Genomic DNA, 17,832 nt, shown 5'->3' with positions numbered 1-17,832 from the left:
GATTAAGGGTAAAGAGGTAGGAATTTGAAGCAAGGAGTGATAAATACACAGGATGGAGTTATGGGTAAGCAGCAGTGCTCCTTTGTTTGGAGTGCATAAAAGCAATCTCAAGAGGGTCCCCCTATACTTTTTATTTGAAGCATGAATGGGCAATATTTTTTTCATCATGAATAGTGATTTGATTTTTTTTTTATTTGATTTTGTTTATTCTAGTTTGACTGATATTTATTCTAATTTGATTCTCTAGAAAAAAAAAAATTCCCTCTACAAAACTACCCAAGTCAGTTACATTATTTATCAATAATAAATCTCCAACAGAGGAAAACTCCATGAGATACCGAGGAATTTACATTGACTCAAATCTCAATTGGAAAAGTCATTAATTATATTGTAAAAAAGATTAAACGTAGTATAGGCACTCTATCAAAACTTCACTATTATCTTAATAGCAAAACCTTACTGGACCTATACTGTGCTTTTGTATACCCATTTTTGACATACTGTATAATAGCTTGGGGCAATACTTATCAAACTTCTTTGCAGCCTCTTTTTGTATTGCAAAAGAAAGCCATTAGAATCATAACTTTCTCTGGCTTCTTAGAGAATACAAGCCCACTTTTCAAAGATTTAAATGTTATCAAATTATTTGAAGTAACTGTTCACATTGCGGTTTTTATGTACAAATTTAAAAACCCACTTCTTCCCACTAGTTTTAATGTTTTTTTCACTTCGTAAAAGAAACCCATAATTATAATACAAGGCTTTCCTCTAGAATGACTTATGCTCTGCCAAAGACAAGAACAAACTATGGTATTTTTAATATTAGATATCAAGGCGCTAAGGTTTGGAATGCAATCAGTGATGACATTAAGCTTCTATCACTTAAACAATTTAAGAAAAAGTTAAAATCAAGTATTCTTGCAAGTTACTAACTGACTTAATTATACAATACATTTCCTTTCTTCTGTTAGTTAATCTACCTATATACTGTATTTTCCTGCTTATTTCGCTAATTTGTATTTTTAGCTTGTAACTAGTTTTTGTTTCTGCGTTTGTTGTATGTGTTACTTTAAGAAGTCTTAAGTACCTGACATCGTTAGTCATTACAGTATTTAAAATCCTAAGGATGGCTGCTCAATTCTATTAGCCTGGTGGTTATTTTGGGCAGCCATGCTCTTTATTTTATCTGTTTTATTACTTTTTTTTGTAATGTAAGTTTAATTTAATTCAGGGTGCAAATAAAGTTGTTGTTGTTGTTGTAGATTCTTAGTTCTCTACCTTCATAGATGTATATGTATGTCTTATTAACCAAGTGCAAAATCCGCACTGGGAGAATATCAGCCCGAGGTCTTGACAGTAAGGACCGAGTGCAGTGAAGTCCGTACAAAAAAGACCGAGGGCCGATATTCTTCCAGTACGGTCCCGAGCAAGCTAAGTTAATAAGAGATTTATTATACGACTGAGGTTCAAAGGGACACAAGTGCGGTATCATTTGGGACCATTCGGGACAGTGCCCAGTCCAATACTGAGAGAATATTGACTGGCAATAGAGCATTTTGATTGGTTGATTTTAGTTATTGGCCCTCTGACTGCCTGAGTCATGTAATAAAATCAATTATTGTACATTTTTAAAGTGCTACTGTGATGAAATGTCTGCATTTCATTTTCCCAATTTTCTGGTGTTAACTTCACATTTCGGCCCTGTTTACAAGCAAGGAGGGTAACCTTTGTGCTAGGGTTACCCTACCAGACGGGTCAAAGATAGCCCGGGTTTACAAGCAGAATTTCACAGGTAGGGTTACCCTACCACCTGGGACAACTCACCTATGCTTGGTAACCGCACACATTGTTATCAGTGTTCAAAGGGTCTGGAAACAAGTAAAAAGTCGTCCCGGGTAGGCGAGTTATCCCCAGGAGAGTGTTTACAAGGCAGCTAGGGTAACCCTAGCACTTAGCTAAGGTTACCCTAGTGCTAGGGTAACCCTAGCTGCCTTGTAAACATGTTGATGAAAAACAGAAGAAATGTGGGAGCGTTAGGGTAACCCTCCTGCCAGGGTAACCTGGCAATTTTTTGTTATTTAAATAAGAACTGTGAATGAAGAGCTAAAGTAAACCTTATTTGTGAACCAATTTTGTTTTGAGCCATAATGAATTTCCAGCTATTTTATTGTCTTGAAAATGTACCTATTAATATTGTTCTCAAGCATCGTGGTTAGGTTTTGACATGGATTTTGTCTGGAGATGGATTTAATATGGATCAAAGAGTAAAGAACCGACCACTGAATGGTTCTTGAACAAATAAGATAAGACATTATGTCATCTTTTATTGGACAAGACTGGTCAAGACTGGAAAAAGTAAAATGTTACTTCAACATGATCTTCTCCAATTTCAAAAGAGTTTTGGATATTATTTGTGATGCCTGAGAAGGCTGAGTTTTACAAAGGGGTAACCCTTTTTTAATCCTCTCAACAGGTACTTGTTCTGTGGCTGAATCATGAAATTAACCTGAAAAAAGAAAAAACAAACAAACAAACAAAGTGGTCCTTGGCACCTAACACTAACCTCAGCAGTGATTCCAATAAGAGCTTCAGCTCTTGTGTAGAACTCTTCTTTAAGTGAAATCACAATGCACTGGAAATGCTCTCTGGTTTCATTAATAATGTATCTTGCAACCTTAAACAACAGCATTAAATAAATATGTGGAAATTTTAATAAAGTGGCTAGGAAGAGAGAAGTGACACTTTACCTTAGCAAGACCTTTCAACATATTAAAGTGTTCAATTATTGCAAACCATGCTGAGAATTGACTTAACAATCTGATGATTATTAAACACTGGTTTAAAGGGTACCAAAAATTACTGATTTGCAAGTATGGACATAAACTCATATTAAAACTGCTAACCTGTCATGAAAAAAAAAAAATTATAGCACTAGTTCTTGTGTGACAGTATTTAGACATTTACCATATATCAATCAGAAGATACAGTCCATCTTATGTGAATAAAGTGCTGTGAATGGTTACCACCTAATTCACCAATGTTCTTGCAATACATGTTGATCTAAACTGGTGGTATTTTCCTCACAATTTTTTGATTAGACATATAAGTAGGTTTACTTGATGACCAAAAGGTGGCAGATAAAAGGAAATAAGGCTACAACAAAGCAATAGATCTTAATTCTCACACTGAGAACTTCAAGTACGACTCTTACTGTATTGGCAAGAGCAACAAGAGATTCTGAATTTAATCACTTAAAAATTATATAAAAAATCTTTAAAACAACTCAGTGAAAAAATGACAACTAATACAAATAGTTTCACTTAAATTTACAAATGACAGAAAAGGCAAAATGAAGAAATTTATTGTTTGCTATAAAAGTTATGCTTGACCTCTCTAAGAACTTGCAAAGATGTGTGATGGGAATGTTGGGTGTAAAATGAGAAATAAGTGAACATTACAAATGAACAATACTCACCTTATTGATGTTGGTGTTGTCCAGGGCTGCATCTATTTCATCCAAAACAAAGAAGGGGGCAGGCTGGTAGCTTAAGAGATTCAGAAAATAAATCAAAATAAATACATTGAAAGCAATCTTTGAAAATAAGGCTTGGAAAAAAAATTCAGGGCTGTAGTGGACTTGAAACCATGACCTCAGCAATACCATTACTGTGCTCTACCAAATGAACTAATAAGCCAACCGGGGGCTGGTCATTACATTGGTTCCTAATAAATGTAGCTAAATCAAGACCCTAGATTTAGCAAAAATAAATTAAAGCAAGTTCATCCACAGGCAGCCCAAGCTCACTACTAGAAAAGGGGACGTGACTCTTACAGTGTTGTGCAACGTTAAATATTTCTAAACGTTTGTATGGGATGTTATCAATTTGCCTTAAAAGAGAGAAAAAATGTCTTGTTTTGAAATAAAATGGACTTACCTCATTGCCTTGTTGTTTTCTTTGTTGATTACCAGTGTCTCAGGCCATTTTGAAGTGTTTTTGGTGAGTTAGCGCTATTTTGGTGTTCAACTGCTAAAATAGCACTAAACCGCTTAGTAATCAACAAAGAAAACAACAAGGCAATAAGGTAAGTCCATTTTATTTAAAAAAAAAAGACATTTTTTCTCTCTTTTAAGGCAAACCGATAACATCCCATACAAACCTTTATAAATATGAAACGTTGCACAACTCTGTAAGTGTTCTGTCAAGTGTAACTCGTTGCGTTACACGTTTTCACTTATTGTTTTGTTAAGAATTGTAGGATAGCAGGAGGCATGCTGTCAAAATAGAAAACTGTAATTTGTAGGTGCTCCGGTAAAGACGCTTTCTCGTTTCACCTTAAATGTTTATTTTCAATAAACCCAGTTACATTGCCGAAGAAGAGTTCTGACCTCATCTATTTTTCGGGTAATGGATCGGAGCTTGACGGATTGGAACAGTGAAACGCGATAATTATTCCCGCTGGTCAAAAACCTGGAAAACGTCGATCAAGCTGACCTCGTGGCGACCGGGGACACAAAACGTGGGTAACAAATCAACGTCGAAAGCAACAAAATCGTCAGTACACCAGACGAAGCCTTTGCCCAACCATTCATCACCAAAGGATTCCATCTTGAGTTCCGAGAAAGCCATCGAAAGCAGGCTCCAAACCGACTCAGAGAAGCTTGAGAAAATGTGGAAGAGAGCAGCCAAGGCGATTTCCAATCTTCAAAGCACGCCAGACTATACCGAGGATATCCACAAAAAGCGACATCAGAACTACGTTCAATATCCAGCAAGTAACAACTTGTACGGGTTTCTTTAATGGATTATATCGCTTTCGCCAGCACTCCTGAGCAACAATGGGACTGTGATGCACTGGAAGATCAGATGAGAACACGCAAGTCGCTTGTCCAAGCGGCGATAAATGAAGCAATCGATCGAAAAAATGATCTTCTGCACAAACTTGTATCAGCTCGCTCCGGGTCACGCACTTCAAGGTTGTCACTCTCATAAAACACGATGTGTGTTCAAGCCTGAGCGGAAGCCGCAGCCACTCTAAAAAGAGCCGAAATGCAGAAGAGGATCAAAGAATTTCAAACCAAACCTGCCCTGGCTATGGAACGGGAGGAAAAGAAATGCAGAGAAAATGAATTAGCTCTCAAGAGAAAAAAACCCAAGGAAGAAGCGCATTTGGAACTCCTTCGTTTGGAGAGAGAAGCAGTTGTTGCTGCCGCTTGCGCAAAAGCCATTGATGAAGAACTTGGATTCAAACAAGACGAACTTCTGTCGCACTTACCAATCGAAGAACCCAGCAATCGTGTCCAAGAATTCATCAACAGCCAGCTTCGGGATGTTAAGCCGGCGCGCGACGTGGAACTCGAGGAGTCATCGAAATTAACCACGCGTGATCCTCCAGAGGAAACAGTCAAACAGAAAACGCCCACGCCGAAAAAAACCTGTAAACCCAGGAGCAACACCTTTCTCCCCAAGGCCAAACCACTTGAATGCCAGAACCAACTGACCGCATGGAATGTCTAATCCAGTTTATGGCCAGAAGAGAACTAATTTCAAATAAAATTGAGAAGTTCGACAACCGCCCCGAAAATTACACCACCTGGAGAGCCACTTTCAGGAACATGACAAGAGAGGTCAACATCACAGGAAGCGAGGAACTGGCTCTCATGATAGAACACACAACTGGTGAGCCAAAGAGACTCGTTCAGCGGCTGTGCAATGCGTATGCAGAGAATCCAGCTGCTGGCGTTAGGGAGTTCTGGAAGAAGTTGAGCGAACGTTTTGGATCAACGGCTGTCGTTACCCAAGTGCACCCGAACAAGCTAATAATGTTCCCAACACTTACTCCAAAGGACAACAAAGGGCTGCAGGAATTGGGCGACTTGCTCCTGGAACTCCAATGTGCCAAACAAGATGGAGGGCTTACAGGCCTGAAAATCCTCGATGAGCCAGCCTTCTTAAAACCATTACTCGCTGAAATACCCAGCGATCTGCAGTCAAAGGTGGCAAAGACACGCTTACCGATACAAGTCTCAGCATAGCGTAGATTTTCCCCCATTTCAGAAATTCGCCTCTTTCATCCAAGAAATTGCACGGGAGCAGAACGATCCCTACTTGCCTACTGAGACCTTAGCTGAGGAATCACAACAACCAAGACCTCCTCTAAAACCCCCTAAAAGCAAGCTTCCTAAAGGACCACCAATCAGACCTCCTTCTATGCCCCCTGCTGAACCAGCCAATGGCCTGACCTTTAGGCAAGGACTAACCACAATGAGGACCGAACTCTCGGACACCACACCCAAAGGCTCAACTCCACAGGACCCAGCTAAACGGTGCGCACTCCACAAGCTGCGTCATCCTCTTGGCAAGCGCCGCGTCTTTAGGTCCAAGTCCCTAACCGAGCGAAAGGCCCCGATCAATCAACACAGGATCTGTTTTTGCTGCCTTGCCTCAACCAATCATATGGCTAAGGACTGTACGGCAGTTATCAAATGCAGCGAATGTCAAAGCGACAAACACATGGCAGCTTTACACACAGGGCCTATCAACGAGCCAACAACAAAAGCTGGGCAGCTGCTAGAGGCCCACCAGCAAGGCGAGGAGGCAATTCAAGTTTCAGCCAGATGCACAGAGATATGTGGAAGCGCAGCCGGGATTAGATCCTGTTCAAGGATGTCTTGCTAACATCATAAGAAAGGCCACACTGCTCACAAGATTAAAGCTTATGTCATCATAGATGACCAAAGTAACAGTTCCTTGGCCAAACCAAAGCTCTTTGACCTCTTAAAGTTGAATGGTGAAGCCAAACCCTATACCCTGAAAACATGTTCTGGAGCTAGCCAGGCCAGCGGAAGGCGTGCCCACGACCTTATCATTGAATCTTTGGACGTCACCCGTAGCTACACACTCCCAATCCTCGCTGAGTGCAAGGCAATCCCAGACAGCAGAGAAGAAATACCAACACCGAACGTCGCTAGAGCCTTCCCTCATCTACAACCCATAGCAGATGAGATCCCAGAGCTATGCCCAGGAGCTGAGATCCTGCTGCTCATCCGTAGAGACACACCACCCCTTCATAAAGTTCATGAGTCTCGAAACGGACCCAAGAATGCCCCATGGGCCCAGCGTCTCGATCTGGGATGGGTAGTCATAGGAAACACATGTCTGGATGGAGCTCATAAGCCTAACAAGGTGTCAGCCTACTGGACACAAATTCTCCACAACGGCCAACCCTCCTGTCTCCTTCCTTGTACCAACTGGCTACGCCTTAAAAATAGTCCCTTACCAGACTCGACAGCCTACTTGGTGACAGACAAAAAGAAACGAGCCTTCGTCAAAGGAAAGTTCAAAGATGGATTAGGAGACAATGTGTTTCCACAATTGGTGGATGACAACAAACCAGGGATGTCAATGGAAGACAGGAAGTTTATCAATATTATGAACCATTCATTGACCAAAAGCGAGATGGGACATTGGGAAGCTCCCCTGCCCCTAACGCCAGGAAACAAAGGTTCTTCCCGACAACCGAAAGGACGCCCTCCATCGCCTCAAGTCAACTAGACGAACTCTGGACAAAAATAATAATAATAATAATAATAAAAATAATAATAATAATAATAATAATAATAATAATAACTGTTTATTCACAGTATATCCACATAAAAAGGTGTGGCTCTTCATCTGTGAAGGCCTACGATACTAAAATTTATTAAAACTAATTTATAATGACTAACTAAATTGTAATAAAAACTATACATGAAAGCAAATATGCAGAATATATTAGTTGGTTTGTCTTTACAAGGAAGACAAAGTGCACGCCTTCAAGAATGCCTTGCAGAGCCTTCAGTATTCTTTAAAATCTGTGCAATTCCTTATATTTGCTGGCAATTCGTTAGAAATCATGGCTGCTGAATGCTGAAAGGTGCCTTGTATAAATGGAACATAAAGCCTTGGAGCAACACTGGAACGAAGATGCCTGATGGGTTTAACAACTTGCAAATTTAAATGGGAGGGCCAGTTATCAGAATACAGTGCTTTTAAAAGTATTTAGTAGCAAGTAGTCCCTTAGCTCCAGGATAGGCAGCCAGCCAGATCCAAAATGGTAGAGATACTGTTTACATATTTACAAGTGATGAAACTAGCCATAGTGAACTGGAGTCTTTGCAGTCTAGCTGAGAGGAACTTTGGTAGTGGATAAAAAACAATGTCACAATAGCTTATTAGACAGAATTAATGTTTCTACCAAATGTTTCCGTAGTTTAAAATTAGTAAAGTTCCTTATTTTTCTTAAGGTTCTCAGAGTCGCATAACAAGATTTAATAATAAAATTGATATGAAATTCCCATTTAAGATTTGAGTCAATATGTACTCCCAGGAGTTTTGTAACATTTATACGTTCCAGTGGTTTACTGGAGATTTCTAATCCCAACTCCAGATTTCCGAGAGAATGAACATGAGCCATCTGTGGAATTGAGATAAGAATGGCCTTGGTTTTCTTAGAATTGAGGGCCAGGTTTGAATCATTTGACCAGGTGCTGAGGCCTGCCAGGGTTGCATTCATGCTTTCCGCGTGAGATGTGATCTGCGGTGTAGAACAGCTAGTGTATAATGTTGTATCATCGGCACATTCGAAACTTTTGACTGTAACTATAGGTGGAAGAATATCTTGAAGATCCGCGATGTAGAGATTGAACAACATTGGTCCAAGGATTGAACATTGAGGGATTCCAAATTCAGAGAGCACGGGTGACAATTTGTGAACATCAATTTGAACGTAATTTCTCCTGCTGCATAGGTAATTAGCCAGCCATTCGAGGACATACTTTGAAAAACCGAGGTGATGCAACTTGGTTATCGCCGTTTTGAAACAAACGGTATCAAATGCTTTCGAAAAGTCTGCTAGTACCGTAAGAGTTACCTCTTTCCTTTTCATGGCACTCAATAGGTCGTCCCTTATACCTACGAGTACCGTAGAGGTCGAATGCCCCTTACGAAAGCTCGAGATGGTGTCTCTAAGGAGAGATTCTCTAGTGCACAAATCAGTCATTTGGGAAGCAACAAGCTTCTCAAATACCTTAGAAAGTACGGGAAGAATCGGCAACTTTTGTCGACTTTTGACAACACACACCAACTTTTGTCGGTGTGTCAACTTTTGGAATGGGGCTGATACACATGAGTTTCCAGGCATGCAGGAACTACAACTTAGAAATACAGTTATTGATGATAGTTGAGAGTGGGCCGGCCAAGCATCCAGCAGCCAGCTTTACAAACCGGGCAGGCAATTGGTCGGGTCCAGTCGAACAGTCACTGCGCAGTTGTTTAAGGGTTCACAGGATTTCTCTTTGTGTAACACTTTCCAGGTGGAAGGCGCCCTCTTTATCCGTAAGACCGCGGATGAACTGGAAGAGTTCATCTTGGTTGGTCGATTCAACATCAAGCGTTCTCCTTGTGGTCATAGCAAAATGAAGATTAAGCTTGTCTGGGTCAAACCTTAAAGGCTGTCAACAGGGGTGGAGTACGCGGTGAACCAGCCTTTGATGAGGAAACACTATTTCGACTTCATACAGAAGCTCTTAGAGAACAACCATGTGGAGCCAGTACCAGACGAAGGGACACCTCAGTCAAATCACCGATGGTATCTTTCCCATTTTGGAGTTTATCATCCCCAAAAGCCGGATAAGATCCACGTGGTCTTTGACTCCGCTGCAGAAACCAACAGAGTGTCCCTGAATAAGATGCTACTTTCAGGACCTGACCTCACTAACAGCCTGCTCGGTGTCTTGATTCGCTTCCACCAGCACCCTGTTGCCTTCATGGCAGACATCGAGCAGACGTTCCACTCTTTCTTGGTCCGGAAAGAGCACAGGGACATATTGCGGTTATTTTGGTGCAAGGATAACCACCCGGACGGAGAGTTGATTGAGTACCGCCTGAGGGTCCATGTCTTCGGCAACACGTCATTGCCTGAAGTAGCCACCTTCTGTCTTAGAAAAACCACCGAACTTGGAGAAGAAGAATTTGGCTCAGATGCCAAAGAATTCGTCCACAACAACTTCTACGTGGATGATGGACTTAAATCTGTGATTGATTCCACCGAAGCCATTGATCTTTTAACTCACACCCAAGCAATGCTAGCAGCATACAAGCTTCGCTTACATAAGATAGTCTCCAATGATCCAAACGTAACTCAGGCGTTCCCAAAAGAAGACAGAGCTTCCGACCTCCGTGATCTCGACTTCTCAAAGGACACCATCCCGACGCAACGCACCCTGGGGGTGCTCTGGGACATTTCAAATGATGCATTCACCTTCCGAGTTTCTACGGGGGAGAAACCATTTACCAGACGAGGTGTATTATCTGTCATCAACAGCTTGTATGATCCCTTGGGATTCGCTGCTCCAGTTGTCGTTAAAGGCAAGTTTCTCCTTCCATCCATGGTGACTCGTCATGACAACTGCCAACCAGAAAACTGGAACTAACCTCTCCCACAGGACAGGAGATCTACCTGGGAAACCTGGTGCCAAACTCTCCAAACTCTAACAACTTTGAGAGTCCCTCATTGCTACACAACAATCCCATTCAATGCAGTCAGTCGATGGGAGCTCCACACCTTTTGCGACGCCTCAAACGAAGCAGTTGGAGCTGTGTCCTACCTGAAAACTATCCAGGACGATGGAAACATCCAAGTCTCCTTCGTCCTTGGGAAAGCCAAGCTGGCTCCCAGCCATGCCACCACTGTCCCTTGCCTTGAGCTGAGCACTGCAATGCTGGGAGTTGAAATAGTGGAGCTAATTATTGAGGAGTTGGATATTAAACCTGAGGTTATCACATACTACTCCGACAGCAGAGTTGTTCTCGGTTACATCACCAATGAGTCTCGATGCTTCTACGTGTACGTCAGCAACCAAGTGGAAAGGATCAGGAGAGCTTTGACCCCAGAACAGTGGCGTTACGTGCCCACACAGCAGAACCCCGCTAACCTGGCCACATGGTCTGTTAATGCCCAGTCCTTGAATAACAGCATATGGCTTAATGGCCCTTAATCTCTCCACCAGTGTGACAACTTCCTTGATACGCCTGCAGGGCGGGAAGCCACGCAACCCCTAGAAGCCGACCCCGAAGTGCGCCCCTTCATCAAAGTGCTGGTCACACAGGTTCCACTTAACACAACATTGGGTACCTGCCGTTTCTCCAGGTTCTCAAAATGGATCGCGCTCATAAAAGCAGTTGCAAAACTCATCCTGTTTGCGCAGAAGAGCCAGAAATCCAGGACATCAGAAAGCCCAGAAATGACACCATCTGTCCCCACTCTCCTGAAAGCAAAGTACTTGGTCATCCAGAATGTCCAGCGCGAGTGTTACAAAGAAATCAGCTTCCTCACGGGACCAACCAAATCACCCAAAACCAGCCTTCTGATCAAGCTAAGCCCAGTGACTGACAATTACGAACTGTTGAGAGTTGGCTGCCAACTGGAGCAGTCCGACCTGAGTTACGAAGAGAGCCATCCCTTGATTCTCCCGAGCTCCCATCATGTTACAACGCTCCTGGTCAGACTTTATCACGAAAGAGTGCAGCATCAGGGACGACACTTCACCCTTGGTTTAATCAGGAGTAGTGGATTCTGGATTGTGGGTGGCAAGCGACTGGTTAACAGCATTATAAACAGCTGCATAAGGTGCAAGAAGCTCAGAGGCCATCACAGATCCAGAAAATGGCAGATCTCCCTAGAGCTCGTCTCACCCCAGCCCCACCTTTTAGCTACCTTGGGCTCGACGTTTTCGGACCATGGCTAGTCAGAACCCGGCGAACTAGAGGAGGCGTTGCAAACAACAAACGTTGGGCGTTACTCTTCACATGCTTGGCAACCAGAGCCATCCATATTGAATTGATCAAATCCATGGACACTTCTAGCTTCATAAATGCACTGTGCAGATTTCTAGCCCTATGAGGTCCAGCCTTATAGCTCCACACTGACTGTGGTACCAATTTTCACTGGGGCCTACAATGAGCTGCAGTCCTGCCCCAAAGCCATGAACAACCCAACTGTTCAGTCATACTTATCATCCGAAGGCTGTGAGTGGATTCTTCAATTCCCTTCATGCCTCTTGTATGGGGGGGGGGGGGGGGGGGGCATGGGAACGTATGATAGGGGTTGCCAGATGCATCCTGGATTCCATTCTTGCCGACATCAGTCCCACACACCTTACGCATGAAGCGCTCTTAATGCTTATGGCTGAAGTCACAGCAATAATGAATGCCAGACCCTTGGTGCCAGTTCCTACCGACCCAGATATGCCAGAGGTTCTTACACCAAGCACCCTGCTCACTCAGAAGTCCCAGAGTCTGAAAGCTGACCTCTACAGCAGGCAGTGGAGACAGGTCCAGTATTTGGCAAACGTTTTTTGGGCTCGCTGGCAAAAAGAGTATCTACCAATGCTTCAACCAAGAAGGAAGTGGCAACAAGAAACAAGAAATTTGGAGAAAGGAGATCTAGTACTTCTCAGCAGTGAAGAGCTACCTAGAAATTGCTGGCCCCTCGCCCATATTACCAAGGCCTACACAAGTGAGGACGGAAAAGTGCGCAAGGTTGACCTCATGACAGCTAAAGACGGCACAATAAAAACCTACACAAGACCAGTCACTGAAGTCATCTTGCTCAGAAGCGAGGCCAATTTTGAGAAGATGAAGACTCTTGTAGGATGAACTGGCTTAATTTAGTGTTAGAGATCAATAACTGAACACTCTAACAGGACAAATGTCTTTATTCTGAACAGCAGCGCATTATACATTATTATTTATTTTTTGGTATTAATACTGCTAGCCATGCCCCCCGCCTTTCCTTGCTTGCCTTGGTTCTCCACAAGTTGTATATCTCACATGTACCAGGTATCATCTTTCAGGAACTATGCACTGGCAGTTATCAGCAGACTCGTTTGCTATCATGTAGACCCAGCTACCCTCTAGCATCGTTACCAGTTACCTCCTTTATTAGGTTAGTGGTACTCCAGTCATACCAGGTGAGGAGTGTTCTGTCATGTGTAACTCGTTGCATTACACGTTTTCATGTATTGTTTTGTTAAGAATTGTGGGATAGCAGGAGGCATGCTGTCAAAATAGTAAACTGTAATTTGTAGGTTCTCCGGTAAAGACCCTTTCTCGTTTCACCTTAAACATTTATTTTCAATAAACCCGGTTACACTGCTGAAGAAGAGTTCTGACCTCGTCTATTTTTCGGGTAATGGATCTGAGCTTGACGGATCGGAACAGTAAGAGTCACGTCCGCTTTTCTGGCAGTGAGCTTGGGCTGCCTGTGGTTCATCCACCACAAGTCTTCACAGACTTGATGGAAGGAATACAAAATTAAAATATTGTATAATGACTTTGTTACAAAGTTGGAAGTATAAAATAATTTGGATATATCAACGAAGTTGAAATGGTAAATTGGCCACCGTAATGATTACAAAAGCTGACGTTTCGAGCGTTAGCCCTTCGTCAGAGCGAATAGATGAATTGTGGGTTGTGTGTGCTTTTATAGGCAGAAAATGGAGCTACGTTATTGGTGGGAACATGGCAACGAGAAAAACACAAATAAATTAGTGGAATGAGAAGTGTTCGTTGATCCCTGTGGGATTTAGACTGCCGGTTTGAAAGATGAGCTTTTGTTCCAGAGTTTTACGGCTTTCCGTGCTACCTAAGTGTAAGGAAAGACTGCAGATTGCCATATGTTGCCTAGAATAATTAGGTATATTAAAGTGTCTAGCGACTGGTTTCGATGTGTCCTTGTCATTTTTTTCCACATCGCGAAGGTGTTCTCTGAATCGGTTGCCTAGTCTTCTGCCTGTTTCGCTGATGTATATCTTTTTGTAATAAGTGCAAGTTACGCAATAGATTACATTGGCGGAGGTGCACGTGAAGTGATCGGTGATCTTTATGGATCGTTTGGGTCCCGATATTTTATCAGTGTTGTGAATGAAAGGGCACATTTTGCATCAGTGTTGTGAATGAAAGGTTGCCCTTTCATTCACAATACTCATAAAATATCGGGACCCAAACGATCCATTAAGATCACCGATCACTTCACATGCACCTCTGCCAATGTAATCTATTGCATAACTTGCACTTATTGCAAAAAGATATACATCGGCGAAACAGGCAGAAGACTAGGCGACCGATTCAGAGAACACCTTTGCGACGTGGAAAAAAATGACAAGGACACATCGAAACCAGTCGCTAGACACTTTAAATTTACCTAACCATTCTAAGCAACATATGGCAATCTGCGGTCTTTCCTTACACTTAGGTAGCACGGAAAGCCGTAAAACTCTTGAACAAAAGCTCATCTTTCAAACCGGCAGTCTAAATCCCACAGGGATCAATGGATGCTTTTCATTCCACTGATTTATTCGTATTTTTCTCGTTGCCATGTTCCCACCAATAATGTAGCTCCATTTTCTGCCTTTAAAAGCACACACAACCCACAATTCCTCTATTCACTCCAACGAAGGGCTAACGCTCGAAATGTCAGCTTTTGTAATCGTTATGGTGGCCAATTTACCATTTCAACTTTGTTGATATATCCAAATTATTTTGTTACCCCACCGATGCAGCCCCTAACAGTTTCTTTAGAAAGTATCAGCCTTTATTCATTTGGAAGTATAAAAACCTAACACTAAAAACCATTTGGAAACAGATGGCTTCAGACACAAAGGAAGTACAGTATCATGAGGTAACGAGACCAACCAACCCTCTTCACTACATTCTTTATGTACAAAGCCTTTTTTTAAAATAAAATAGTGGCAATGTGGCATCTTCTACAACCCCCTGCAAGACTGAGAACACCAGTTACATATGAATTGTCTTCGTAATCAAAGTATAGTGAAGAACATCTGTAAGAACCTAGACACACTAAAGGTTGCTGCAAAAGAACTGCATTGTGTATAATGCTCCCAAAGCATCCATTGCTGCAACTGTCACACTGATTGGAAGCAGTTGAAATGCATGAATCACTGTTGGCAACACAATATTCTGTGGCAGCCACAAAGATTCTCACTCTCACAAAGCAGATTGTTGTTACATCTTACTGCTAAGTATGTTGTTGCCTTTAATCTAAATTACCTGTGGATACTGAAAAGAAGAGCAAGTGCAGCAACAGTCTTCTCTCCGCCTGATAAATTATCCATTGGACGAAACCTGAATAATTAAAACTTAATGTAAGACTGGTAGGCAGGGGAACAATCATTAACATAATTTTTGCCCTCAGCAAAGGATAACAGCCTGCCTGAAGACATCTCACATTTCTGTTCAAAGCAGAGGGAATACTGATCATGAGCTAATCTTCTCTTGCACACATTTATTAAGTATTCATTGACTATAAAGTGAAATGGGGAAAAAAAATAAAGTGAGTTAAAGTAATACAAGAAACTGATCAAAATAGAATAAAACTAAACAACATACAAAGGAAATGTCTATACATAAACATCATTAAGAAAAAAGCAGTAAGAGGTGACAAAGCAATAACACCTTTTCCCTGGTGCTACGCAGTTGTAATTGATTCCTCCAAGATAAGGTTCCTACAAAAGCATAAAGGAATTAATTTTCAAAACAAAGAGTACCCAAATAACCACTTGCCAGACATATCTACCTTAATTTCTGATTCTCTAGCTAAAAGTTTACTTGAACGATATAAATGTAGACAGGTTTTTCCTAACGCTTTTACATTATAACAAGGCATACCTCTGCATCCTCTGGGCCAAGGAATGCTTGTGCACTAGGATTATTGGCCAACTCCTGTAGACAGGATTCATAAGTGAGTGACTGCTTTGTCAGGTCTAATTGCTTTCATACTTTGTTACAGAGCGAGCAACCCAATCAATAGTTGATATCGAGAATAACTCTTGGTTGATTAATGAATTTGGCGAGGAAAACAAAAGAAAGAGAAAACTAAAGGAAATTTATTAAAAAACAATTCATGTTGTGTTGAGAAATGAAAGTACCTTGTATATGTCATCTATTCGTTGTGAAACATGTTCAAATGCATCCATGAAGCGGTCATACCTGACCAACAGCAAAGGTAACAAAGCATTAGTACTATTCAGTTGGCAATCAAAGCAACAGCAATAACTGGATTTCTGCACAAAGTGAGTGAATTTACCTTTACAGTAAGTAGAGCATAATAGTTAGACAGCAAAAGAGATGGAATTTGGTTACTGAGGGGTTCAGGGCTTGACACTAACGGTAGCCAACTAGCTACAGACCAGTAGAAATTCAGTTTTGGTTGGTAGTTTTCAATTTCCACTTGCCAATTTGGCTAATAAACAAAAATTGTTGTAACATATAAGTTGTCACTAGCCACTTGGCTAGTAAGTTAAAAAGTTAGAGTCGAGCCCTAGGGATTTTAGTCCTAACCACCAATTGTTGTACTGCTGCACTATCCTACTCTCAACCACCAAAAAGGAATGACTGATAGCCAGTTACCTTCCCATTCTGGACAAAAAATCATGAGAGAAGTATATTTTTTGAGACAAAGGTATGCCTGTATGCCTTTCCATAAACCCTTTCAAAACATTAGTGTTATTTCTAAGTTGAGATGATCCCAGGTGTCTTATCTAATGAGGAAAACAAAACCCATGGTAAAATACTGTTAACAAAACTTAAGGCTGACCTATTTTTCTTGACAGTTTCAAACTCAATCTTGGCCTTTCTTGCTTTGTTTCGTGCTTGCTCAAACTCAGCACTTGTCTCTTGAAACCGACTACTGACTCCGTCCAATCTAAATTAGGTAAAAAAACATAGCTTCGAAGTGATGTTAACCTTACTTTATCTTAATATTCCAGGAAGAGAGAAGGCTGATCACTTCTTTGTTTAATTTTACAAATTGGAGGGGAAATGCCTTAAAATAAGTAACTACTGACTGTTGATAACTATACTGAATTCTTCCCATATTTATTGTCTTTCCATGTATTTTCTTTCTCTATCATCCTGTTTGCATATAACATTCTTATTTGGTGCTAGGCTGCTTACTTCTCAAGTGCCTTCATATTTGGAGCCTGTATCCTCTGTAAAGTCGCCTGCAGTTTGTTCACCTTATTTGCCAGCTCATTCATTGTGTTCCGGATTTCTGATGGGTCTTCAAGCTGATCAGTAAAAAAGCAGTTAGAACAATGGTCAAGAGACACTAGCAACTAGTAAATGGCATGCTGTACTAAACACACCTGCTTTAAGCTTCCACCAAGTGAAGAATAGTCAATAATTAGATTGGCCTCCCTCTCATAAGTGATCTTGGCACCCTGTTGGCAGAAAATCCACATCAATCATCTAAACATTAATAATCAAAAGAAAACTGCAGTAAATGATCATTTACAATAAAATCAATACATAAAATTTCCTTAATAATTAATTCTATAATTGTCCAACCTAGTCACCATACAAAGTAGAAGAACAAAAGTTTGACAAGTATATGTAAAAACAGGCAACAACTTTGTTTAAAATGATGTTCTAAATGGAAGGCCACCAAGAGAATTTCAGGTTTCATAACATTATTACCAAAGTGGTTCTGTGTATCCTGCTACATTTCGCCAGAGTAGATTACCTGTGTACTTGTGCTGTCAATCTCCATTGATGATGATTCTCCTCGATCCTGACTTGATGCTTCTGGCTGACTAATTGAAGGTTCTCCAAGATCAATATCATTCATTCCCCCCTTCTTGAAGGGAAGGAAGATGTCTTCCATCTATCATTTTCATAATGTAAAATAGAGGAAAAAGTGTAACAACTGGATAAACAATTTGCATACCCAAGCAGATAAAATGATTGATTAAGTGGTACTGTAACTAAGGTACTT

The 17,832-nt window shown here is 41.3% G+C and overlaps 1 protein-coding gene across 3 annotated transcripts in view; it reads right to left on the bottom strand.

Annotated features, from left to right (window-relative positions):
• The window catches only part of LOC111326078 (structural maintenance of chromosomes protein 1A), a 79,844-nt gene that overhangs the window by 404 nt on the left and 61,608 nt on the right, over positions 1 to 17,832 (bottom strand). Inside the window, exons 31-41 of one of the 3 annotated variants that reach the window (XR_015991420.1) lie at positions 17,581 to 17,721; positions 17,204 to 17,278; positions 17,013 to 17,125; positions 16,654 to 16,761; positions 15,986 to 16,046; positions 15,726 to 15,779; positions 15,513 to 15,562; positions 15,108 to 15,182; positions 13,212 to 13,331; positions 3,476 to 3,545; positions 2,618 to 2,674 (exon numbers count right to left, since the gene is read on the bottom strand). Coding sequence is in view for 2 of the 3 variants with exons in the window: in XM_088732285.1 (XP_088588411.1) it covers positions 2,564 to 2,674; positions 3,476 to 3,545; positions 15,108 to 15,182; positions 15,513 to 15,562; positions 15,726 to 15,779; positions 15,986 to 16,046; positions 16,654 to 16,761; positions 17,013 to 17,125; positions 17,204 to 17,278; positions 17,581 to 17,721 (858 nt within the window). In the remaining variant the exon portion in view is untranslated. Of the gene's footprint in view, positions 1 to 171; positions 2,507 to 2,563; positions 2,675 to 3,475; positions 3,546 to 13,211; positions 13,332 to 15,107; positions 15,183 to 15,512; positions 15,563 to 15,725; positions 15,780 to 15,985; positions 16,047 to 16,653; positions 16,762 to 17,012; positions 17,126 to 17,203; positions 17,279 to 17,580; positions 17,722 to 17,832 lie in introns of those variants that run through there. The other 2 variants (XM_088732285.1, XM_088732286.1) reach the window with 2 other exon arrangements.

This window comes from Stylophora pistillata, chromosome 9 (genome assembly GCF_964205215.1).
Source record: "Stylophora pistillata chromosome 9, jaStyPist1.2, whole genome shotgun sequence".
In the NCBI taxonomy this organism is placed as follows: Eukaryota; Metazoa; Cnidaria; class Anthozoa; order Scleractinia; family Pocilloporidae; genus Stylophora; species Stylophora pistillata.
This window is presented reverse-complemented; position numbering and strand designations above follow the sequence as displayed.